The sequence below is a fragment of the Mastigoproctus giganteus genome, chromosome 3 (genome assembly GCF_048544385.1).
Source record: "Mastigoproctus giganteus isolate SK-2022 chromosome 3, ASM4854438v1, whole genome shotgun sequence".
NCBI classification, from domain to species: Eukaryota; Metazoa; Arthropoda; class Arachnida; order Uropygi; family Thelyphonidae; genus Mastigoproctus; species Mastigoproctus giganteus.
This window is the reverse complement of record NC_143577.1, coordinates 101,311,437-101,337,702: the sequence shown is the minus strand read 5'-3', so window position 1 is coordinate 101,337,702 and position 26,266 is coordinate 101,311,437. Positions and strand designations below refer to the sequence as shown.

The 26,266-nt window shown below is 36.2% G+C and overlaps 1 protein-coding gene and 1 non-coding gene across 4 annotated transcripts in view; one reads left to right on the top strand and one right to left on the bottom strand.

Moving 5' to 3' along the window:
• The window catches only part of twin (CCR4-NOT transcription complex subunit 6-like twin), a 447,613-nt gene that overhangs the window by 273,536 nt on the left and 147,811 nt on the right, over positions 1 to 26,266 (top strand). For all 3 annotated transcript variants that reach the window (XM_090370609.1, XM_090370608.1, XM_090370610.1), the window contains exon 9: positions 24,733 to 24,884. In XM_090370609.1, coding sequence (XP_090226735.1) covers positions 24,733 to 24,884 — 152 coding nt within the window. The remainder of the gene's footprint in view (positions 1 to 24,732; positions 24,885 to 26,266) is intronic.
• TRNAG-GCC (transfer RNA glycine (anticodon GCC)) lies at positions 9,992 to 10,062 on the bottom strand. The gene has a single exon. It is a non-coding gene; the product is annotated as a tRNA-Gly (tRNA).

Here is a 26,266-nt window from a genome sequence, read left to right as displayed (position 1 = left end):
TATGAAGGAAGGTTGTTCCAAAAAACGGCAGTTGAATGAATCAACGACGAAGATTAAAAAGTTGGTTCTGTGAGTTTGAAGTTGGACAGTAAATAAATGTTGGCTGGTGTCGGCACATGTTCGGACTGTTTTGAAAGAGAGAGCAGGAATTATAGAAGCCAATTCAGACGAACAGTACCCATGGAAGTATCTGTAGAAAAGGCATGCAGCAGAAACAGTACCATGGGTGGAGAGACTCTGTTAAATATATACAAAATGCACTTTATCTCTAGAGAACTCATTGAAAATATTGTACATATACTATGTGCTCGCATGCTTGGGTGCATACACACACACACACACACACACACACACACACACACATGCTTATAATATCTATTCTTTAGGATTTCCTAGTATTATTAGTTCATCACACCTTTTCTTAGTTAAAAATAAAATGTACTATTGACTAACTAATCCAAAATTTTCCATATAAATATATACAAAGATGCTTAAGATGTTTGAAAAAGTATTGAATTTCTTTAGAAATCATTATTATTGCAGTAATAATGGTAGATAAATAAAAAAATAATAGGTTCAAAACATTGCAATATTGCCCTCCATGGCTAAAAGGCCAGCAGTTAACAGTGCAAGCCAAGTGGAAATATATTATAATACGTTAATTAACATAAATTATGGAATAAAAGTATTATAGGAACATGAATTGACTAATATAGGAGAACTCAAGTATTTGCACATTAAATGGAAAATAAAAGTAGCTGTAATTGTTGACAGAAAGTAAAAATATATACAAAAAGTGTGAAATGATGTGCAGTGAGAGCAAAATATAACACAATATACAAATACAATAAAGGTAAGTGCAAACATTTTGATATTGCCATCTAGAAGGTATGGTCTGTAATGAATCAGCTCAGTCCGTATAGTGAGAGCATGGTCAAGCCACTTGTTGATATCAATGAAAATACAAAATTTGTATTATACATAATGACACAAGACAGTTAGTGCACTTGTTAGCAGGTGATCTTCATAGTGAAGGAGGAAGAGGATTAGGAAGTGAGATGAATAACTTAGTGCTGTTTTGTCTATATTCCCTGTCACAAGCAAACATATTAAGCTCAGTATTCAATGGCTGGGCTTTGGAGTGCATTTGAAAGGGCAGAAATTGATCAGACAAGTCAAGATGGCCATGAAACTTTGTCAGTAACTTACATTTTTTTATCAAATGGTCTATGAAAATTATAAAAAGAATTTCCCTGACTCTTGGTTTAACTAGAAACCATTTCCAAGGCATCCCTCAGTTATCAATGCAGATTTTCCATTTTTATACAACCCTTTGTTCTCCTTAAATCCTTTGTGCCAAATTTTTCTAAAATGTGAAAGCGCATATTTCTATATACATCTTTGTTGTTGTTGGTGGTGGTGGTGGTGTCCGTGCGTGCATGTGCTGATTTGAGCAGTGAATGGACAATATGGCGATTTGTGTAGAAACAAAATTTTCTCAGTTTGTGGATAAAAGTCATTGCCGTTTTATTTGATTTCTTGTGTTATATATTCAGGGTGACCATATTTTGAAAATTAGTAAGTGGGACAACTTGAAACGAAATGTGTATTATAGCAATTTTTCCTTCAAAAAGTAAAAGAAAAATATAAAATTACGTTTAAAATACATTTTTTTATATATCAATCAATCATAGTATTTATTTGTTATATAATTGTTGTTAATTTGTCCTATATAAACTATAATATTATTTATAACAGTTATTTTAAAAATAGTGAGGAAGACTACATTTACTTTATATATTTTTCTTTAGATTTCACTAGTTTTAAAATTTCTTCTCCTTCTGAAGATTTTAAAAAGTTTTTAAATTCTGAACAGGACACATTGTTTTCTTTCCCCATAAGTTTAGCTAAATTTTCTAATAAAAGACGATTTCTCTCTTTCCGCCAAGCAGTTTTCATTAAACCGAAAGCTCTTTCTGGTGAAGCATTTGAATGTAGAATGCTTAATATGGCGCTTACAATTTGTGTCAAATTATTTGCCTGCGGAAATTTTTAGAAATATTGCACCCATTTTTTATCAACACGCATTTTCTTTTCTTCATTACTCAGTGATGAACAAAATGCCTTTAGACTTAAAATTTCTTCCAAAAGGAAATCTAAGTTAACATTTTTGATGTTGACTGTTTCTACTAATAATCGAATTGCATTAAATGTTGTTCGATTACATAATGTTAAATGTTGTAGTTTTTTTTAATTTATTGTCATTAAAATCAAACCACTTTTGTAGATATGTAATAGCTTTTTGATGTTAATTTGAAACATCTAATTTGAATCACTTAATTTCAAAATTACTTCACTTTAACAATTCAAAAAAAGTAAAATTCACTTGAGAATTATTACTAAAATATTGTATTCCATATATAATTAATATTTTAAAGTGCATTATACATGTAATTTAAAACAACCAAGAGAAAAAAGATTTCTCAATTTTCTCTTGTTATTAGAATTAATTTTTACCACATCCATAATTAAAAATGCGTAAAATCAATAAATTAACAGTTTTTTACTCTCTTATCGGGACAAATGATGGTATTATTGGGAAGTGGGACTTGAAGTTCTAAATTGAGAAATGCCCAGCCATATCGGGACAGGTTGGCCACCCTGTATAAATTATGAATTATTACTATTTGCTAATGTGCCTGAAATGTAACACACTCTATACATTTACTGACACCAGGTGAGCAGGAGCAGCAGTGTGTAGCACATGCTTCTTGATGAGACTGGGGTTCGAGCCCATGACCACCAAATACGCAGGATGCGGAAAGGTCAGGAAATGACCACTGCACATCCCCGGAGCAATATGGCCTTAGTTGCTAATGCGCCTAAAAACCAAATAACAAACAAACAAACATTTACTGACTTTTTATGTATTGGTAATGTTAATACTCTGTTCCAGTCCTTTCCTCCTGTAATGATTTTTAGATAATGTGATGTGCTTCTATTTTCCATTCAGCTTTCAGAGTTTAAGATCTGTTTTTATTTACTGCTTCTCCATGTTTTGAATTACTTTTGAGGTACTTTTCTTACCTCAACAGTAGACATATATGGCATACATAATTATTTCCATTTTAATCTTTTTCTCTTCTTTAGTGATGTCTGGAGAATAATTTTTTTTTTTTTTTTTTTTGCCTATATCAAATTGTTTATTCAATATTTCTAAAATTTCTTTCTTTTCTGCTTTAACTTAGCTCTGTAGTTTTTGTTTACTTTATTTATGGTTTTTTCTCCCTGCTGTATGATTTTTAACTAAATGCTAAACCAACCATTGCCATTTTTAACTTTTGTGAAAGTGTTGTCTTTATTTAATGGTTGTTGGAAGATATGAGATACCTTCATCTAGTTTTTAATAGCCTTTTAATTGACTAATATAATCAATTTTTATTTCCTTTCTGCTATGCTCCTTCACATAAACTTTGGGCTGTGTTTATGCTGAAATATAAGGTGGAACAGGACCAGGGTATGTCTGCCCGGGCAAAGGTTGATGACGTAGCGCAGATATCATCTTTTAAGGGCACAAAAAGTGATATTGTACACATTGGCACCAATGATATAAGGAGTAGGAGAATGGCAAAATTACTTAACAAGTACAGGTCAATGTTGAAAAAAAGCCACGAGTAAAGGTTGAATTTGAAAGTGTCTGCAATTCTGCCCAGACACGATAGGGAGTATATGATGAGAGCCTTGCCAATTAATTTGGTCCTGGAGAGATTGTGCAAGGCTCATGGGATAGAATTTTTCTCAACATTGTCTGTGCTTGTTAACAGGAGACTCCTTCTACAGGAATGGGATACAGTTAAATAGAAAGGGTGCAAGAATATCTGTTGTTGCTATCGAGGTAGTGTTAGGTGAGTCGGAAAACTCCTAGCTTGGTGGGATACATGGACTAATAGATTCCTAATAGAAGAGGGGTTATGCTATTAGTTAAGAAACATCCAAAATCCAAGGAAGTGCAGCCAGTCGACATCGCTGGACAGTGCAGTTGGAGTCAGTTTGGTGTGATATAAGCACTGGGAGATCAAAATTGAGAGTAGGAGCGTGTTATAGGCCTAATGACTGATGAGTATAGTAAAAAACTGTACAGGGAAATAGATTGGGCCAGTAAATCAGAGAGAGTCTTTTAATGGGGGATTTTAATTTCCCAAATATTGACTGGAATTTGTGGGTTGGTCACTCACACACTAGCAAGGCTTTTGTGGATTTATTTGATGATTGTTTTCTACATCAGCATGTTTGGGAGGCAACTAGAGGGAGTAATACTCTGATTATCAGTAGTGATTCTTCGTGCATTAAGAATCTGCAGATAAAGGAACCACTAGGTGGTAGTTATCACAGTGTGCTCAAATGGGATTTACTCAACAAAGTTAACTACCATCAGGGGTAAAGGGAAGAGTTTTTGCATTCGTAGAGGTGACTATGGTGGTTTTTGATGAGGAACTGATTGATAATCGCTTTCCATAGTAGAAGTCCTAAGACTGATCCCTGGAGCAGCCATGATGAATTTGTCGAGTAACAGAATTGTAATTCGAGACCACAGTGGAATGTCTGTTGCAGAAGTAGTCTCTAATGGTGTAAAAAGTTTCTGAAGATGTCTTAGGAGTCTGAGTCAATCGAGGGTGCTCTCTCACCAAAGGGAGTCAACAAAAACATTCAAGTTGTATTTATGGATAGTGAGGTGGTTGCGGAAAATAAATTTGACAAGGCTGTCTTCAGTGCTAAGTTCAGGAGTAAAGCCAAGATGATTAGATGCTACTGAACCAGAGTTTTGAAATAATGAATTGATTCTGAAGGACAGAATTTTTTCGAAGAACTTTCATAAGATGGAAAGCAAGTCAATTGGCCTATATGACCACGGAGAGTTGGGTGGTTTTCCAGTTGTTTGAATACTTTTGAGGAATATATATATATTTCTCAAAAGATGGGAAAGGAGCCTTGAGATAAGCCTCTTTTAACATTTCGTATGTTTCAGCTGATGTTTTCTTGAGACAGAAAGAAAAAATTTCTGTTACTCACATGTGTCACATGTTATGACGGCAAAAATGAACAGGTATAAACTTGACCAACTGCCAAGGTCACACTGTGTGCACGAGTCAACTGGTGCCTCTGTGGGCAGGAGCAGCAGTGTGTAGCACACGCTTCTTGATTAGATTCAAGCCCGTGAGCCACCAAATATGGAGGATGCGGAAAGATCAGGGAATGACCACTGTATATTGCCGGAGCAATATGGCCTTAGTTGCTAATGCTCCTAAAAACCAAAAAAATAATAACAACGAGTCAACTGCTCAATTGCTATGTGATGTAGTGTAGTTTGGTTTAAATTCTGCAGCTCGGCTAGAAATAGCAAGCAGTAAAATTGATTCATGAAAAATTATGACCATTCTTTATTGAACAGCCGTTGTACAGTGGGACCCCCAACATCCAATGATAATTCATTCTACAAAACCCATTGTATGTTGAAAATATTTTGAGTTGAAACCAATAATACATTGATTTCCTGTAATTCATTCCAAACAACAACACATAAAATAAATATTTCTTATATGTTATACTTCATTTTTACATTAAAAATGAGTGTTTTATTTAGACTTTTTAAAAAAATAGCCATAAAACATCTTAAAATAAAAAAAATAAATAAATAAAATGAATTAGCATTTACCTTAGATTTGAAGTGTAGAGCTGATGAAATCAATGGTGGCATAGTGGTGATGGTGGGACTATATCACGCATCAGGTGTCTTTTCAGTCTTTTGATGCTATTGGCAAAGAAACTGTCCAAAGTGGGCTATTTTTGCCTGAAGTAAGGAATGACTTCGTCTTCCATTTTGCACATCAGTGTTTTCAATGTTGGAGTGCTTTTTACCACTTCTCTTAAGACTGTGATTTCTCCCAACAAGAAATTAGCATTAGCATTAGTAGAGGTATTTGATGCAAGAAAGCAAGCTTATGCAGCATCAGCCAAAAAAAAAAAAAAAAAAACCCCACTTCCACTTCACCCCTCTGTTCGTTCAAAATACCTGTCCAGCTGAGCCTTAAACTTCTGAGCCTTAAAATAACAGTCTTCGGCTGACACTTTTGGGTGTCTTCTTCCTTTTCCTCTCCAGTGTCACTCCATAACTTTTTCCAACTGTTGTAGCTCCTCTGTTGTTAACTCACACGTATGAGCATCATAGGTGTCTCGTCAACCTCTATCAATCTAGGTCAGTCTAGGTCCTCTCGTCAACCTCCAGACCCATTGATTTACCAAGAGTGACAATATCATGTGTCAAAGCACCATATCGTGGTCATAGTGAACTTAGGCTGTTCTACCTTGTGTGAGCTGATAGATGGAAAACGGTAGAACAGCTGACCTGGGCTTTGAACGGCTCCTTATCATGGTTTCTTAGCTTTCAAGTTAGCTCTTGGCTAATCCTTTTTAAAAATTGTGTTTCTGGCTAAACCCCGACCATCTGAAAAAAGTGTACAAAAAGAACATGAAGTTCTAGTGAGTTAGAAGATGCTATTTTTACAGCTGATAGTGTTGTATTCTCCATTCTTGAAGTGATACAATTTTCCATTATTGCTTTGGTTGTTTAGTATATACTTATACATAATGGCTGCCATTATGTTTTGCTTGAAACTGTCAGCTCTATATTATTGATTGTGTTGGCTGTCTACCCAAAATTCTGTGGGCTAGATATAAAATAATTATATTTTTAGACACATGAATGGCTGCACATCGTCGGGGTACACATTTTGGATTTACTAACGACCTTGTTATGCTCGCTTGGGAATTTTTTCTGTAACATTAGCATTAATAGAGGCAAACGATACAAGAAAGCAAGCTATTGCAGCATCAGCCAAGAAAAAAAAAATGCTCCCGTTTCACCCTTCCGTTTGTTGAAATACCTGTCCAGCTCAGCCTTAAATCTATTTAAGGCTATTAACTTCCACAACAAAAGATGGAAGTCTGTTCAACCAATCAACTATCCACTAGCTAAAGGCAAATTGCCCCAGATCGATCCTAAAACTGTCTCTTTCCTCAATTTGAATTTATGCCCTCTCAGGTGATTATTCTGAGCAGGAGCAAGAGCCCCATCGTCATTGAGCATGCTCAAACCATTCAAGGCTTTATACACCTCAATCAGATCAACTCGCAGGTGCCTTGTCTCCAGACACTGTAATCTGCAAAACTTATTCTTTTTTGTAAGAGCAACCCTTCGTTCCATTCACTAATCTTATTGCCCTTCTCTGTACTCGTTCCACCAGCTCTACATCCTTCTTAAAATGAGGCCTCGAGACCTGTATACAGTACTCAAGGTGTGGACCACCTGACCATTGCAAAGGGGATAATCACTTCCCTATCCCTGTTAGAAAAAATCCTGTATATCATTGACAAGACACCATGAGCTACTCTTGCAGACCGTCTGCACTGCTCAGAAAACTTCATATCTGCCTGCACAATTACCCCCAGGTCCTTTTCACTCTCCACTAATGTCAGTGTAGTACCACAGAATTGATACGTTACTCTGGGGTTACTACTTCCCATATGTAGTACTTTCCATTTGTCAAAGTTAAACTTCAATTGCCACCTCTCAGCCAATCTGCTCAACTTTTCAAGATCCTGTTGCAGTCATTAGTGTCCTTAACAACTCTGCCAACTTTCATATTGTCTGCCAAACTTGGACATTAAGCCTGATATACTATAAATATCATTTATAAAAGAAAACAACAATAGACCCAACACTGAATCCTGAGGGACTCCACTAATAACATTAGTCCATGAAGAGCAGTGTCCATTTATTACCACTCTTTGTGTTTTCCCATTCAACCATCCCTTTATCCATAGCAGCAATTTGCCTCCAATGCCACACTTCCGGTTATGGCATTTCCGGTTATGGGTTCCTATGTGATTCACATTCCTTCAGATGTAACCTACCTCCTCTAAACGTTTGTACCAATATTTTTGAGACACCCTGTATAACTTCTGTATCAAGTTATGTATTAATAATGTTACGTTTGTGAAATCTAAATCGTTGTGTGTATTTAGTTAAAAAAGTACAATTTAATTGACAATGAAGTTTTACAAGATTAATAAATTTTACTGATTAATTGATAATATTATATATATATTAATTGATAATATTATAATTTTACTGATTAATACTATACTAAGCTAACGATATCTAGTACAGGATATAACGTATCGCATAACAATGGCGTCAGGTTACGGACACTTAAGTATTAATTAACTTCCAAAATCTCGCTATCTAAATTCAGAATAAACCAAGGATCTTGACTAGGTCTGTAAGCTACCTATAGAAAATAATTTAATATAACAATTAAGTCAATAAAGTGGCTAAATATAGCTAAAAACCTGGCGTCTGCCAGAGCTGCAAAACTTGTAAAACATGTGCATTGGATACCCTTACTGATTCAATAGCTTAATGCAGAATGCAATGATCTTATGATTAAGTGAGCCATCTGGCCTTCATCAGTTTCAACTGTAATGGGATAAATGCATGTAATTTTGGCACAATTTTACTTACAGGAGGCTGCCATATTGTCATGGCATCACTGCAAAATACTATTGGCCAAACTTGTATATTGTCCTAACATATTTTGAGTTCTCCTTTTGCAAATATGGATACATATTTTGGCATGCCGTCTCTGTGTGTTAATTCTGGCGGGTCTTACATTTAGGAGGCTGCCATTTTGTGCGGAGGCCACCAATTGTGTTGAACTAATATTGAGGTGAAATAAATAACAATAGAGAAAATATTAGGCTCGGCACATCCAGGGTCCTGAGATGGATATCATGATTCTCTTTCTTGGTGATTCCCCTCTCTCTCTCTCTCTCTCTCTCTCTCTCTCTCTCTCTCTCTCTCTCTCTCTCTCTCTCGGGGTAATTCAGAATTTTTTTTCTTGCCTTGCAGCATAAACCTCAGGCTCCATTAGCATTAGTAGAGGCATATGATGCAAGAAAGCAAGCTTATGCAGCATCAGCCAAAAAAAAAAAAAAAAAAAAAAGTAAAATAAATAAATAAAAAATAACCACTTCCACCTCACCCCTCCGTTCGTTCGAAATACCTGTCCAGCTAAGCATTAAATTTATTTAGGCTATCAACTTCCACAACAAGGGATGAAAGTCTGTTTCACCAAACAACTACCCACTGGCTAAAGGCAAATTTCTGCACATCTATCCTACATCTGTCTTTCCCCATTCTGAATTTATGCCCTCTCAGGCGATTATTCTGAGCAAGAGGAAGAATTCCATCGGCATTGAGCATGCTCAAACCATTCAAGGCTTTATACACCTCTATCAGATCACCTCGCGGGTGCCTAGTCACCAGACACTGTAATTTGCAGAACTTAAGCCTTTCTTCGTAAGAGCAACCCTTTGTTCCATTTACTAATCTTGTTGCCCTTCTCTGTACTCAATCCAGCAGCTCTACATCCTTCTTGAAATGAGGCCTCCAGACCTGTATACAATACTCAAGGTGTGGCCTGACCATTGCCTTATACAATAATCACCTCCTTATCCCTGCTAGAAAAATTCCTGTATATCATTGACAAGACACCATGAGCTACTCTTGCAGCTCGTATGCACTGCTCAGACAACTTCATATCTGCCTGCACAATTATCCCCATGTCCTTTTCATTCTCTACCACTGTCAGTGTGGTATCACAGAGTTGATACGTTGCCCTGGGATTGCTGTTTCCCATATGTAGTACTTTACATTTGTCAATGTTAAACTTCATTTGCCACATCTCAGCCCATCTGCTCAACCTTTTCAGATCCTGTTGCAGCAGCATAGCATCAGTAGTGTCCTTAACAACCCTGCCAACCTTTGTATTGTCTGCAAACTTGGACATTAAGCTTGATATACCATCATCAATATTATTTATAAATACAGAAAACAATAATGGACCCAACACTGAACCCTGAAAAAAACATTTGCATCGGCTGGGAATCGAACCCGGGTCGCCCACGTGGCAGGCGAGCATTCTACCACAGAACCACCGATGCTTCCTTGCACCATAAGGCTAATAATAATAATAATATTGGCTTTGCATTACAGAATATTTATTATGGATATAAATATATATTTTGTATATATTTATGGCCCCTTGTACCCATTCCTATGTAAAAATATCAATAATTATTGATTTTAGCAATTTTTCAAATTTACCTTTTTGGGCAAAACTTTGAGCCTCTTTGGTGAACCCCGAGTAGGACTTCCCGAGGTGCTACTAATATTTTTGGATAAAGCGCACAATTACTTATTTTGGAGTTTTTCGAGTGCCCTTTGTTCGATAGTTGGTAAGATAGAAAATTGCAAACTTCAGATTTTTTCTGTTTTGTGTGGATTTTCATCCAGGTTTTATCCAATTTTTCCTATGGGAAGTATAGCAACATGCAATTTTATGTTGGTGAAACTTAATGGATACCTTGTAGTAATTCTTTATATTCAATTTACTTGCTAAACAACTTAACTAAGGGGTCTTTAGAGCCACCCTGTTGTATAGTTGACTGTACATTGGTAATAACTATACAGATCTGTTCTTGAGGAATTCCTGCTACTCATTATTTTGGTGATAGCTTGTCTATATACAGCTTGTTTAAGCTGTATATTGTGCACACTACAATGTCAGATTTAAATTCTTTGGATTCGTCTACTTCAATGCTGGATGACCTACTGTGGGCCCAGAAGTTCTGGAGCAGGGCTGCATGATCTCCAACAGCCTTTCATCTAGTTAGATGATATTTTCAGAAAACAGTTTCCGAGATTGGAACCAACTCAGGAACAGCTGGATAATTCAAATTTTGCAGACCAAGAGGGTTCTGCAGGTATGGTTGATTCTTCAACCATAGATTATGTTTTTACTTTTAGACATAGTCTATTAGATACTTTTGAAGGGGTGACATAACAGTCAGTCCTGATATGATTATCAAGGTTACAAAGATATTTAACTCAATAGAAAATTTGGTTCTTGAATTAAGCACGGAAAACGATAAGCTCATATGTAAGCCAGAAAAATTGTGCCTTGTGCTCCTACTGTTGCCACCTATGTCAGTGTGACTACGAAAGGTACAGGCAAACAAACTTCAGTTGCGACAGCTCCAAAGGGCAGAGCCTTTTTTTGTAAAAAACATAGGTGCCGGTACTCATTCTTTGCTATCAGGAAAAATTGAAAATTAAAAGGATATGAAAAGTACTCTAAAAAAATTTTTTTTTTTTCTGATATTATTACTTTAGTAGTAATGTTTTTAGAATAAGAACAACAAATTAAGTATATTAACGCAGTTTATTAAGCATAAATTTATTATTCAAGTATATAAAAAAATAAGTAAAAAATAATAGCATAAGTAAAAATAATTTCATAATAAAGTTTTTGTAGAATATTCCAAATTTTTATTAAATTCTTATTAAGACACCCTGTGCCAGGGGTCAGCAACCTTTTTTTGAGTGAAGAGCCATTTTTGATCTAATTGAAAAAAAAAAAAAAAAAAAAAAAAGAGAGAGAGAAAGAAAGAATCCGAAGAGCCGCACCTCAGATCAAGCTGGGAGGAGGGTGGCAGGCGAGAGTTTTTTAAGAAATGGAATAGAGCGGGAAGGTGTTTATTAAAAAATATATATATATATATTTTGAAATATTATTTATTAATACTGAAAAAATGTAAAAAACATCCAATTAGGTACAAATTAATGTGACTTTTGCTGATGAACGTCTTGAGCAAGTCTCTCAACATCATGCGAGTATGTCATAATTTAACATGCTGAGCTTTAAACATGCTTGCATTGTTCAGACGTCGGTTTCTTGATTTATTTTTAACATAGTTCGTGTTCAAAAATATTTGCTCGCAAAAATATGTCGAACCAAAAACTGAGAGAAGTCCAAACGCAAATATTTTCAAATTTATATACGTGTGCGGTAAGCTACTCCACGCATCGAGCACAATTTAGTCTGCATTTTAAACTCATCTATTGCCGTCCATTATTGTGTTGAATTGCAAGAGCAGACTTTTGCCTCTCCAAATCTTCAATTTCAGTTTAAAGGCATTTTAGTCTTGCAACTCTCTAAAGAGAGTCAGCGCCCTGACTCTCTTTAGAAAATACAGCTGCGATTTACAGGCTCTGAAAAAAACGATAAGTGTTTGCTTTTTATTTACATAATTGTTATTTTATATTGTACTTAATACGTAGTCTTATAGTTCTAATTACGCTGGTTATTTTTATTTTAATTTATATAAACAGTTTTTGTAGATATACGTAATACTTTATAAAACCGTTAGTCCGTTCGAATCTTGCAGGCATTGTTTTTTGTTTATAGTGATAGGGAATTCAAATTTTTAATTGAGGTAGCTAGGTAGCTCTAACATATAATCATAGAAACAGAAATACGCTTCACTGTTTCTATTAGATAGCATAGTATTGACATTTAATTAATTTAATTTATTGATCTTATTAATTTAAAATATCATGCCCCAAACTAGAGCAGCAAAGCAACGGGCACAAAGTGGCAGGAGTGCTGTGACTCGGGGGGAGAACTGAGGGGGGCGATTCTCCAACGCATCACAGCCTAAAAAAATGTGCAACTTGTGAAATGTTTGCCGAACTATCTCAAACGGAACATGATATTGCCATGGGGGATGTCTTTGTGTGTGCGCGATGTAAGGAGTGTAAGGAAATCAGGTGACAACTCAGCGTTGTTATGGGCCTATATGAGAATTTGAAGGACAGGGTGGATGCCCTCGAAAGATCTAAATTGAGGGGCTCATCGGGCTCTCAGTTGCCCACATCAACGCCAGAACTTGCACTTGGTCATCACGCAACACAGCGACAACCCCCAAGGCAGATTGCGCTGGTCCCGAAGGAACTAGTAGTTGTTGGTGACTCTATTGTCAGGGAAACGGGGAACATCCTTTGTAAAAAGGATAGGTGGAACAGGACCAGGGTATGTCTGCCAGGGGCAAAGATTGATGACGTTGTAGAGCGGATATCATCTTTTAAGGGCACAAAAGGTGATATAGTTGTACATGTTGGCACTAATGATATTAAGAGTAGGAGACCGGCGGAATTACTCAACAAGTACAGGTCAATGTTGAAAAAAAAAGCCGTGAATTAGGGTTGAAATTGAAATTCTGTCCCAATCCATTCGCTATATGAAAATTTTCTTTGCTCAACGGAAAGTATTTTAAATGGAACTTCCAAGGGGAAGTCAAAATTATTCACTATAAAAGGACTTCGTTAAACAGAGGTCCAACTGAGAAATTTAGAATTATAAAAATGGTTATACCATTTTATATAGAAATATCTTAACAATGGACAGTAAAAAATGTAAATTTAGTTAAATAATTTTAAGCTTATTTGAATAATAGGTAAACATATGAAAAAAAATTTACGGAATATTACAAATTTCGAAGTGCACTGCATCCAAATGTCACAGGTCGCTGTTCATAAAGGTGCCCGTACACCGTACCGTTGTGTACCGTCCCAAAAAAAAGCACTGCCAAAAGGTATTCTGCAAAGGCATGTTATTATAGTTAAGGCAGGTCAAGGTTCAGAATGTAAAACAAGTTAGGAAGTCAAAAAAGTGATCACTGAGCAATTCAAGGCTGAGTTGAAGCAAATTAAGATAAAAGCAGTGCAGAAAGTTAGAGATTGTGGTATCTTGATTGAGACTGCCAGTAACAAAGATCTGGAGTCTCATAAGAAGTATATAAAATTTATAGAACTTTATTTTAATGTTGATTTGCTCAAAAAACTCTGTCCAACGATGATTGTGTATGACGTAGGGAAAGACACATCAGATCAGGAATTTATTGAAGACTTGCTAAATAAAAATGTTTCTTACTCTGGCTATAATGAGAAGGACCAGAAAGAACAAGTTTAAATTCACTTTAAAATTAAATACAAAAATAAAAATTGTTTGCACTGGGTGATTGAGGTTCCTGGTGCTATTAGGAAGATATTTTTAGAGTTAAATAATAAAGTGTATTTAAATTGTATTCCTTTCATGGTATAAAAGATTTTACAGTTGCCTCATGTTGTTTCTGTTTTCTGGAATATGGGTATTCATCATAGAATTGCCACCAGATGGAAAGTACTTGCAGGCACTGTGGTGCTCGGGGACATCAGTTTAATGACTGCCCAAACAAAAACTCTCCAGTTGTATGCCCGAATTATCAAGTCAGAAAACGAAGTTCTGATCATTCATACAGGAATCCCAAGTGTCCTGAGTACCTCCAGGGCCCAAGAGCAAGTGAAAACTAGAACAAATTATGAATAAATTGTCTTCTTCACAAGATGATATCAATGGTAACATTAGGGTCCTCCAGATTTTTTTTTTTTTTATGAAAACCCCAAACACTAGAGGTATTAGAGCCTAAAGTACTTAGTACCATGCTTAGGTTGGAGGTTGAGAAGACGAAAAAAGATATTTGTTCACATTAGACTTGAACTTCTGTCGACTGTAATTTTCAGGAAATATGTATGAAGGAAGGTTGTTCCAGAAAACGGCAATTGGATGAATTAACAAGGAAGATGAAAAGTTGGTTCTGTGAGTTTGAAGTTGGATGGTAAATGGATGTTGGCTGGTGGCGGCACATGTTCGGACTGTTTTGAAAGAGAGAGCGGGAATTATAGAAGCCAATTCAGAACAATGCGCATGGAAGTATCTGTAGAAAAGGCGTAGCAGAAACAGTATGTCTATGAGAGCAAGTGGAGAGACTGTTAGAGAAGAGTCATTAATTAACCTAACTGCTCTCTTCTAAATGGAATATAGAAGCCTGAGAGAGGTTTTGGGGACACTGCCCCAGATGTGGGAACACTATTCCATGGTAGGGCAGATTTGCAATTTTTATAGAGTGAACAGCTGTTTGGAAGAAAAGTAATGGCGAGAGTGAAAGAGAAAACCAAGTTTTTTAGATGCAGAGGAAGCAATATTTGTAATGTTATTGTGCCAAGAGAGAGATTAGAAGTCAGGGTAATCCCCAAAAGAGAAATATCATTTTGCCTAGAATTCGGAGTGTCACCAAAGATAAGCACAGGATCAGAAGAATCCTTTTTGCGAGATATAAGACAAGACTGAGTTTTAGAAGGGTTGAAATCAACTAAGTTGTCTTTGCCTCACTGGAGAACGGCATTTAAGGAATTGGCAGCAGATATTCAAGAAGTCCATAAAGATATAAAAAATAACATTTCGGAATTCAAAAGTACATCACCAAGGGTGTCAAGACTACTACTCAGAATTTCTAAGTGGTATAAGCTAAACGTTATAATGATTTATGCACCAACATTGAGCCTTGATAATGAAGAGGTTGAAGAAATGTACACAGAAATTGAGTCTTCTAGATGAACAGAAAACTCACTACACTACGCTAAGGACTTCAATGCTAATGTTGGAAAGAGACAAAACAGCGCAGAAAGGAGAACTGTAGGAAATTTTGGAATTGGTGAAAGAAATGAAAGAGGTGAAAGAGTTGTGGAATTCTTTTCATGAAAGAGTTGTGGAATTTCATGCAGAATCTCGAGCAATGTCAGTAATGAACACTTTTTTTTCAAGAAAAGGGTGAAGAGAAAGTGGACACGGAAGAGCCCAAATGGATTAACAACTAATGAAATAGACTTCATCCTCACTAACAGAAGATATATTGTGAATGATGTTACCATCCTGAATAAGTTATATGTTGGAAGTGATCACAGAATGGTAAGATGTACACTTGATATAGATGTAGGAAAGGAAAGGAAAAAACTGACTCAAGTAAATAATACAAAGGTCTTTGAGATAACAAAAGAGGAGAAAAAGCAGTATGTACTGGAACTTAAGAACAAGTTTGAGCTTCTGCAGATGGCTCAGAATCAAGATATCGACGAGAAATATTACAACTTTCTGAAAGTGATAAACCCCAAGAAACGTATAGGTAAAAAGAAATCCAAAGAAGAAAAAATTGGTCAAGAAATTCTTTTCATTATGAACCGAAGACGACAAATGAAGATCAAGAAAAACACTGATAAGGACAAAATTGAGTATACTGAGTTATGCAAAGCCATTAGAAAGAGACACAAAGAGGTCATAAGAAAATTTAACACAAGAAAAGTAGTAAAAACATTAAGGGAAAACAAAGGATTTACATCAGCAGTCATGAGCAGTAATACAGAAAGACAAATGATACTAAAACTGAAGAATAGCGATGGTGTGCTTATAAATAGAGAAGGCATAATTCAAATAGCAGAAGACTACAATAAAGAGATATACAAGGAGCGAGGGAATGATGCCAGCAGTGGGGAAGATGGATCGCAAATTAGTAACGCATACAACATACCTGATATCCTTCCTGATGAGGTAGAACATGCGTTGAAGAAAATGAAGAATCAGAAAGCCCTATGGGAAGATGAAGTTACTGTAGAGTTGTTAAAATTGGGAGGAAGAGACATGACACAAAAACTGGCAAGACTCTTCACAAAATGCATTAGAAAAGGTGTGACGCCTAAAGAGTGGAATAATGCAATGATAGTTTTGCTGCATAAAAAAGGAGATAAATCAGAAATTAGAAATTAAAGACCAATTACCTTGTTATCCCACATCTACAAGTTGTTCACAAGGGTCATTACTAACAGATTAGAAAGAATACTTGATGAGAATCAACCGAAAGAGCAAGCTGGCTTTAGGACACGATTCTCAACTAGGGATCACCTTCTTGTAATGTCACAGCTAATGGAGAATGCAAATGAATATAAAACACCATTATGCCTGGCATTTGAGGATTATGAAAAGGCATTTCACTCCATACAGCATAAGGCAATGTTTTGGGCACTGGAAAGACAAGGCATATATACCCCATATATTATGATTTTGAAGAAAATATATGCGAATGCTACCTCCTTTATTAGACTAGACAAGACAGTAGTAAATTTAAAACTGAGAAAGGAGTTCAACAAGAAGACATAATATCTTTGAAGTTAGTTACTGCTGCCCTTGAGGAAGCTTTCAGAAGATTAGATTGGTTGCAGAAAGGAGTCAATGTGAATGGAGAGTACCTAAACCATTTACGATTTGTAGATGACATTGTGGTCATAAGCCATGATCCCAAACAATTAGAGGAAACTCTTAATCAGTTATGCAGAGTTAGTAAGGATTTTAGACTAAAGATGAATATGGCTAAAACAAAAGTAATGATGAATAAGTATATGCCACAGAAAGGGATATAATGATTGAAGGAGCAGTAATTGAAAAGGTGGAATCATATACTTATCTGGGACAAGTCATTGGCAGTAATAATGATAAGTGGCTGGAAATCAAGAGAAGAATAAATTTTGGATGGATAGCATTCAGGAAATACAGTCACATGCTGAAGAGCAATATCCGAATTTGTCTGAAACGTAAAATAATGAACCATTGTCATTGCCATTGCACAAAACAGAAGGAACTGGAAAGTTGCTGGAGAGGCCTTCATCCTGCAGTGGATTTGAAATGGCTGACGATGATTCAAGAAGTTGAAGTTGATTGTGCAGGGCAAGATCTCTTAAAATGGAAAGTGGAATGCAATGTGCTATCATCATCAAATCTATGGATAGAATTTCATGTCAATTCAAGAAGTTCATTAATATACAAGAGGAAAAGAGTGGGGGATAGAACTGAACCTGGTGGGCCACCAGCATTAGTGGAGAAGTTAGAAGTTGAGAGCCATCTACTATTACCCTCAGTGAGCGATTAGAGAGAAAACTGGATAACCAATTACTAAAAACAGTTGGCAATCCATAAGATGGAAGCTTTTTAAGAAGACCTTTAGGCCAAACATGATTGAAAGCCTTTGAGATGTCAATAGCAACTGCTTGTGTTTCACCAAACTTTTCCACTGAATTTGTCCATAAATGGGTAACATAAGCTAGAATATCACCAGTGGATCGCCACTGACGGAATCCATACTGGCGATCGTTGATCAGATGGAAAGTTTCTAGGTAATTTAAGAGTTGACGGTTAATTGATTTTTCCATTACTTTAGAAAGAGTAGAAGTAATTGCAATGGGACAATAATTGGATGGGAGTGATTTGTCACCCTTTTTAAGAACTGGCTGGATATGAGCAAATTTCCAAGCAGAAGGAAAAACACCTTTGGAATAAGAAAGTTAAAAACAGGTGGCGAAGAACAGGAGTAAGTTCAGGAGCACAGGTTTTGAGAACAAGTGGAGAAATACCATCAGGACCTGGAGCTTTCTTAGCATCAAGATTTGTCAAAATCCTTCTGGCATTCTTTTGATGGAAGACCACAGGAGACATGTTGGGAATGGTGGGAGGTGTTTTACCAAGATCATTAATACACGAATTGAAGAAAAATGGGATGCTAGCATTTCAGCTTTATCCTTGGCTGAATTGACAACAGAACCATCTTGTTTGGACAGAGATGGGAGCAGAGATGGGCAAAAGTTGGAACCAAAAGCTTTGGCAAAAACCAGAATGCTTGGCCACCATTGGAGCAAAAAGCCAGTTTTATACTCTTAGCCTGTTCAAAATCTAGTTTGGACTGATTAATAACTGCTTTTCAATTGTTGCAAGCTTTGTTGTAACCTAGATTTAGATAAAGGGCGAGATTTTAAAGTGGAGTGTGGATTAAAGGATTCCATTCCTACAAGAATAATTTCACTGACACGATCTAGCAAACGTTGACATCAGAAGTTTTGAAACAGTAATCCTACCAATAAAAAGAAATCTCACACGTCATCCCATTTTGCATTCTTGTAATGTGAAACAACACGAGGTTGGGAATAGCCATGAGATAAAGGCTCCATTTGAGAAGATACAGTCACCAAGTTGTAATCTGAGGTGCCTAAAGGACCACTCACTTCGACTGTATACTTAGAAGGGTTGTTTGTGAGAATAATATGAAGCGCGTTGGCTGTAAAGTTAGGATTGTCTCATATTCTGATAGGTAAATGGACTATCTGTACAAGGTCATTAGTAATTGCAAAAGCCTCAGCATCTCGACCAGCTGGGTTGGTGACTAGAAAACGGAAGCCAGCTGGAGTTGCGAACATTAAAATCACCAAGGAAAATTACCTCACTGTTAGGAAAAGATGGACTGGAGAAAGTCAAGTTGCAAAGAGAGGAAGTCCAAGAGCCCCAAGTGATTAGTGGAGTTGGGAAACATAAATGCAAGTGGAAGTATCTCATCAGCATTGAGACTGCTCAAACCATTCAAGGCCTTATACATCTCAATCAGAGCAACTTGCAGGTGTCTAGTCTCCAGAACTAAAGCCTCTTTTGGTAAGAGCATCCATTTGTTCCTCTCATCAATCTTGTTGCCCTTCTCTGTAATCATTCTAGCAACTCTACGTCCCTCCTAAAATGAGGCATCCAGAGCAGTACCCAGAGCAGTATTGAAGGTGTGGTCTGACTCTTGTCTGTGCTGGCAAAATTCCTATATATCATTGACAAGACTCCATGACCTGCCCTGGCAGCCTGTCTGCACTGCTCAGAGAACTTCATATCTGACTGCACAATTACCCCCACATCTTTTTCTTCTCTATCTCCCTGAGTGTAGTTTCACACAGTTGGTATGTTTCTCTTGGGTTACTGCTACCCATATGCAGCACTTTGCATTTGTCATGTTAAACTTCAGTTGCCACTTCTCAGCTCATCTGCATAACTTTTTCTAGATCGTGTGGCAATAGCATACTGTCTTCACTGTCATTAACAACCCTGTCAACCTTTGTATAACTGCAAACCTGGACATTAAGTGTGATAAACCTTCATCAATATCATTGATAAATTCGCAAAACACCAATGGGGCCTGCAAAAAACCCTGGGGAACTCCACTAATAACTTTAGTTCCTGTAGAGCAGCGTCCATTTATTACCACTCTCTGCTGTTTCCCATTCAACCATCCTTTTATCCATTGCAGAAACTTGCCATTAATCCGACATTGCTCCAATTTGTACAGCAGTCTTCCATGTGCAACAGTATCAATAGGTTTCCTGAAATCCAAGTATATGATATCAAAATTATTTTTTGTATCCTGTACCTTTGTGACCACATCTTAGTATCCAATCAAGTTATTCAGACAAGACTTCCCCTTAACAAACCTGTGTCTGAACTATTACTGCAGTCTTGTCTAGGTGATCCTGCATCACTTCTTTAACCAGTGACTCCATTATTTTTCCCAGGACAGAAATTAAACTAACAGGTGTATAATTATTTGTGTTACCCTTTGAATCCCCTTTGTTAATTTGGGATACATTTTCACATCTTCAGTCCATGGGGAACTCGCCTGAATTTAAGGGTGCTCTCAGAATTATGGCTAAGAGTTTGCTTACTTCCCTCGCTGCCTTCTTCAATATGACTGGATAGATTCCATCCACCTGCGGTGCCTTTTTTATGTTTAACTTTACTCTCGACCACCACAAAATTGTTTAGCTCCCTGTTAGAGTTTAGTTAATTTCTGCCCTCCCCTCCTTTACAGAATTCCTCATTTGTGAATGTAGGTGCAAAATACTCATTCAGTTTGTCAGCTATCTTAGCATGTTCAAGAACAGTCGAACCACCAACGTTAAGTGGACCAATCTAATTGATCCTCTTCCTCCTATAGGTTACATAAGTAAAGAAGTCTTTGTTGTTTTTCTTGCATCTTTTGCCAAGGAATTCTTGTAATGAGCATTGGCTTGCCCAACCTCCTTTGTGACTTGATTACACAGCTTATATCTGCTCAAGACTTCTGTGTCGCCTGATAATTTATATGCGTCCCACTCTTTTTCTTCTCTGCAACAAGCCTCATTAGTTCATCTGTCCATTAAATCTTTGAACACCATCTCTTAGTTAGTATGAAAAGCCTGGTAGTTATCTTCCAAGGTTAATTCCTTGAAGGCTTACCATTTAGAATTTGCTGTTTTTAACATCATCAGTTGATCCCAGTGTATAGAATTTAAAAACTGTGTGAGACCACTTTAGTAACATTTACAAAAACCCTTCCCTTTACCCTTGAGGATAGTTACATCTTTAAGTAAATCCCACATGAGTACATTGTAATCACTGTCACCTAGTGGTTCCTTTATGGAGATTCTTATTGCACGAATAATCACTGCTGATAATCAGGTCAAGAATATTACTCCCTCTTGTTGCCCCTCTAACATGTTGCTGTAGAAAACAATCCTCCAATAAATCCACAAAAGCCTTGAAAGCGTTTGAGTGACCAACCCACAAGTTCCAGTCAATATATGGAAAATTAAAATCCCCCATTACAAGACATTCTGATTTCCTGGTCCACTCTATTTCTCTGCACAATTGTTTGTTGTACTGATCAGAGTCATTAGGCCTATAATACACCTACTCTCATTTCCCCTTTCCCAATGTTTATGTCACACCAAACTGACTCAACATTGCCCTGTCCACCCATGTCAACTGGATGCACTTCCTTAGATTGTGTTTCTTGACTAACAGCATAACCCCTCCTCCCTTCCTACCCTATTTGTCCTTTCTGTACACATTGTACATCTCAAATTCCAATTCTGTACTGCTTATATCTGTGTGACACCATGTCTCTGATATCCCAATGGTATCTGCCTTTGATATCTTGATCAGCACTTCATATTCATAAAATTTATTTACTATACTTTTAGCATTTATGTACATGGAAGTATACATGCACCTGTTCTTACTCTTAGTTACCCTAACACCACCCATGTATTTACATGTTCTATGATGATTCCCAGGAGCTCTTGAACATTGTGTAAATTGCTTGTATAGACTGCTGCACAGAAATACTTTGGGCATATTCTTGTGTATAACAGTGCCTGTTACGTCCTCCATTTTATATGCTTGTTTACTGTAAAGCTTTAAAAAGATTAAGTAAACCAAATGCCATTGTCATCTTTACTCTTTATCACATGAAGCACAAGAGAGAGTAAATTTAAATTGGAAAAGGATGGCTGCAGAAAACTTCAGAAACATATATTCAGCCAAAGAGTAATTAGTTGTTGGAATAAACATACACCTAGTTTTGTCATTTCAGTAAATTTAAGGAATGCTTATACAAATTATTGGGAGGAATGTGGAAATGAAGTTATTTTATTTTATTATTATGTTTTTTTTCTAGTTCAACTTGAGCATTTACTTCCATATATCATGTTGCCAGTACTAATACTATCAGTTGCAAGAATGGTGATGCTACACTTAACAGACATGTTCAAATAACTGCTAAAACCACAGATTAACTATGTGAAATATTTTTTCTATTCTGGTAGTATAGTGAAATTTCACTTTAAAAACTACTCTAATAAAACTGTGTCTGTATATATAGGAAGGTAATGAAAATTTCAGCCATTAGCCTTGAAGCAACAGTTTTGCACAACCATTCTTTTCACATTGTACCAGTCAAGTGCACTGCAACCAATGCTGGATTAAAAATGGTGATTGAGAGTTTTTAGGAAACAAAACAGAAATCTTCGAAATTGTACTTCCCAGTTTTCTATAAATCAACAAAAACTTCATCTGCTGCATGTCTCTGAAAATCCAAAATTTGAATTCGCACTTTCTTTCTTCAATGAAATTTAGAAGCTGTAAGTTACACTATTTCGGTGCATACAAGGGGTGATCATTTCATTTGCAGACTGGTACACGATCTTATCTTTATTATTATCATCTGAATATTCTGTGGATTTCTCATTGTCAAAATATTCTTCCTTGAACTTTACACACTTTCGCCACCATCATACCTACACATTAAATGCTTCTTGCATGCCATTTTTTGAAAAACTGAAGTGCTTTCTTTGTAGCTCTGCGAGCCTTGTTGTCAAAGATGAAATACTTGCATTTCAAAGTTTTTTTTTTCAGCCATGGAAACAAGAAGAAATCACATGGGACTAAGTCTGTGAATAAGGGGGATGTGGCAGAACCTCAACACCTATGAAAGTGATCACTGGCTGCACAATATTAGCCATGTGGGGCCTGACATTGTCTTGATGGAGAAACCATTTCACACCAGAAAGTTCTCGATTTTTCTCACGAATGGCATGCCGAAGTTTGACTCTGAGAACCTCATAGTATGCTTCCTTATTCATAGTTGTTCCACAAGGCATAAAATGTTTAACAAGAATGCCTTTTATGTTTAAAAAATACAATAACCACTTGTTTGTCAGCCAAATGAGAAGCTTGAAATTTCTTCGGTCTTGGAAAATTAGAATGCTACCATTCACTCGACTGTTGTTTTGTCTCTGGATCATAGTGAAAAATCCAAGTTTCATCACAAGTCATTATTCAATTTAAGAAGCTTTGATCCTGTGTTTAAAAAAAAAAATCTATCATTTCTTTGCAAAAGGCTACTCTTTGCTGTGGAATCAAATTGTGTGGAATTCAGCAGGCACAGATTTGCATCATTTTCAGGTGATCTTTCACAATATTGTGAGCACTCATATGAAATGGACATTCTAACATCTAATTCATGCTCACCTGTCTTCATCCAAGATTTCCTGGGCTTTTGCAATTTCCTCGGAAGTTGAGCAGGAAGGCTGTCCAGGTATTGGGTCATCTGCAACAGCCATCACTGAATTACTTGTGCCATTTAAATATGGGTGTTCTGCTAAGACACTCATTATCATATGCTTCATCATCTCTTTAACTGTTTCCAGTGCATTTAAGCCCTGTCTGACCCAATCACAAATCACATATTGCTGTTCAAACTGTATGTCTGACATGATACTTGCTTCAAAACGATTGTCAGTGACACATGGCAAAAAGCACTCTCTTCACGCAATACTAGCTCAACAAGTACTGGCATGCACACAGAGTCTGCTCAGTAGCAATTAGGCAAAGTGCCTCTAGCAGTAGTTATGGAAAGTTCATGTGGTAAACATAAAGTCTTGCACAAGTCCACAAATTAAATGATCACCCCCTCTTACTTTATTTAAAGGTACAGTAGAACATTTATATCGGTAGATACAGGATATTACTATGATAGGCAGTTACTGCTGCTCATCATAGCAAGATCTCATGATGAAGAGACATCAGTGCTACACAGTGCTAATGAAAAGCTGAAAGCAATGTAAAAGACGTTGAAAAAAATAGTTCTGTGTGTATTTTATTTCATTAACACCTTTAAAATATGGCATTCACATGAAATTTATTGTAAATACTATTGGATATATATTTGTAATTGTCTACATTTAGTACACGTAACATTTTTACAAATGTGTCACCTGTAAAAGGATACAGTTCTGCAATATATTTGGATTTTAACATTGTTTTTTACAGCTCTTATATGATTGTCTAAAATAGTAGCAGAAAAGCAGACCATGGCTCCAACTCTGTGATAGAAAATTTTTCATTTCATTTGTGAAATCAGAACATGTAAAATCACTTGCTATTTTTTACTTTCTCCCATGAATATAATGTGACTATTTGAAATAAGGCAAATTCTGAGATCCGGCAAAGATTGAGTCCAAAGTGTATTGAATTTGGGAGGTTTGGCTGCATGTACAAAAAACATTTTGTATTTCCACTGATTTCTCACTGAATCATTAAACTATATTTCTACTCCCTATTCAATATGTATCAGCATAGCATAGAGAATTTTACTGGGTTGAAGTAGAGGTATTCACACTAAGAAAAATTGCTTTTGCTTTAAAGAGTTTTAGCATTACATTTAATTTAAAATAAAAATATTAGTATTAATTTTTTTTTTTTTTTTTTTTACAAATTCCAACAGATTCACATTACTGAGAGAACATTTAGTAGAATTCAATCAGCTGGCCATGGCAAATGCAGAAGGATCAGATGATATGCTAAACAGGGTTATGACTAAAGACAATATTGGCCTTGGTGCTCTTCTACAAACAAAAGAGGGCGCTTTTGAAATTGGTAACTTTTCTGGTACTTTCTTAAAATATTTGAGATTACAGTATTTAATTTGAATCTAATTTTGTTATGAAAATAGAATGTCATTTGTTGTAGCTAGCTTGGGTAGTCACTGTTTAACCCTTTGGGTTTCCACATAGGTTCATGTAGACCCAGATTAAATTCTGTAATTTTGTGGTATAGGTTTTACCTCTATCCACACTGCTGAAACTCCAAATACCTTTCAACAAATGTTTTCTTTGATTTTTCCATTTAAAATTCCAAATGTCACTAAGTCTTTAGTTTATTGCTGGAGTTAAAAGTGGGTGTGGCCCTCGCTGAACTGCCATTAGAAAGAGCTAACTTGTTTGCTGAATTTTTGAAGCATCTGATTTACATATCTGTGAAGCATCTGTGATTTACCAATTGTGAATAAACTAGTTAATGTGCAGTAGCCATATCTAGTTTGCTGACTTAAGGTGTCTGCATGCTCTTGTGTGTTTAGATCAGAAAAGAAACTATGCTATAATAGTTTCTTTGCATTTAATAAAAAAATAACAGTTTGCACTCCTTGCAACAAATTATTTTTCAAAAAAAAAAATTTTCTTTTTTCAGTGTATATTACGTCTGCCAACAAAATTTCCAGAAAATTCATCTATTGGCAGCTTCTTTATAAATTACATTGTTGTCAAACAGAAAACATTACATTGCCTGCTGAATAAAAAATAAGTTCACTTTACTCATATCACTTTGTTTTCGAAAATATATTGTTACAGCATTTCACTAGGATGTGTATTTCATCTTTCAACAAAAATGTCTGATGGCAGTTGTGTTATAAAATGTTGAAAAGTGGTGAGCTCCTGGAACATTCACCTCCATTGTTACTTTGTACACAAAATCATGATCATCATGAACTTAGTTTAGCTTAGGTCTTTTAAGACCTGTTCTGTTGTAGCTCTTGGAGATGGTCTTGATCTCGCCATCGTTGTCTTGGTCGATCCACATCTCTCTCTCTCTCTCTCTTGCCTCCCTCTCAAAGGCTAATTTTGGGATCCAGTCTGGGTTCATTCTTTCTATGTGGCTGATCCATTTTTTCTGATACCTTTTTATGTCATTTACTTGCTTATCTACTTTTAATTTCTCACGGATATCTAAATTTCTTTGGTGGTCTAGTCTTGTAAAGCCTAATGATGGTCTTAAAAATGTCATTTGTGCTGCTTCTAGTTTGTGTGCATCTTTCTTATTTATGACCCAAGCCTCACAGCTGTAGAAGAGGGCTGATTTTGAAGTGATGTTGTGCAGTTGTAATTTTGTTTCAGTTATCGTTTGTTTTCCGAAATGGCGTTTAATTATTCCATTCATTTTATTATATTTTTGTAGTTTAGTGTGGATGTCTTTTCCTTAAT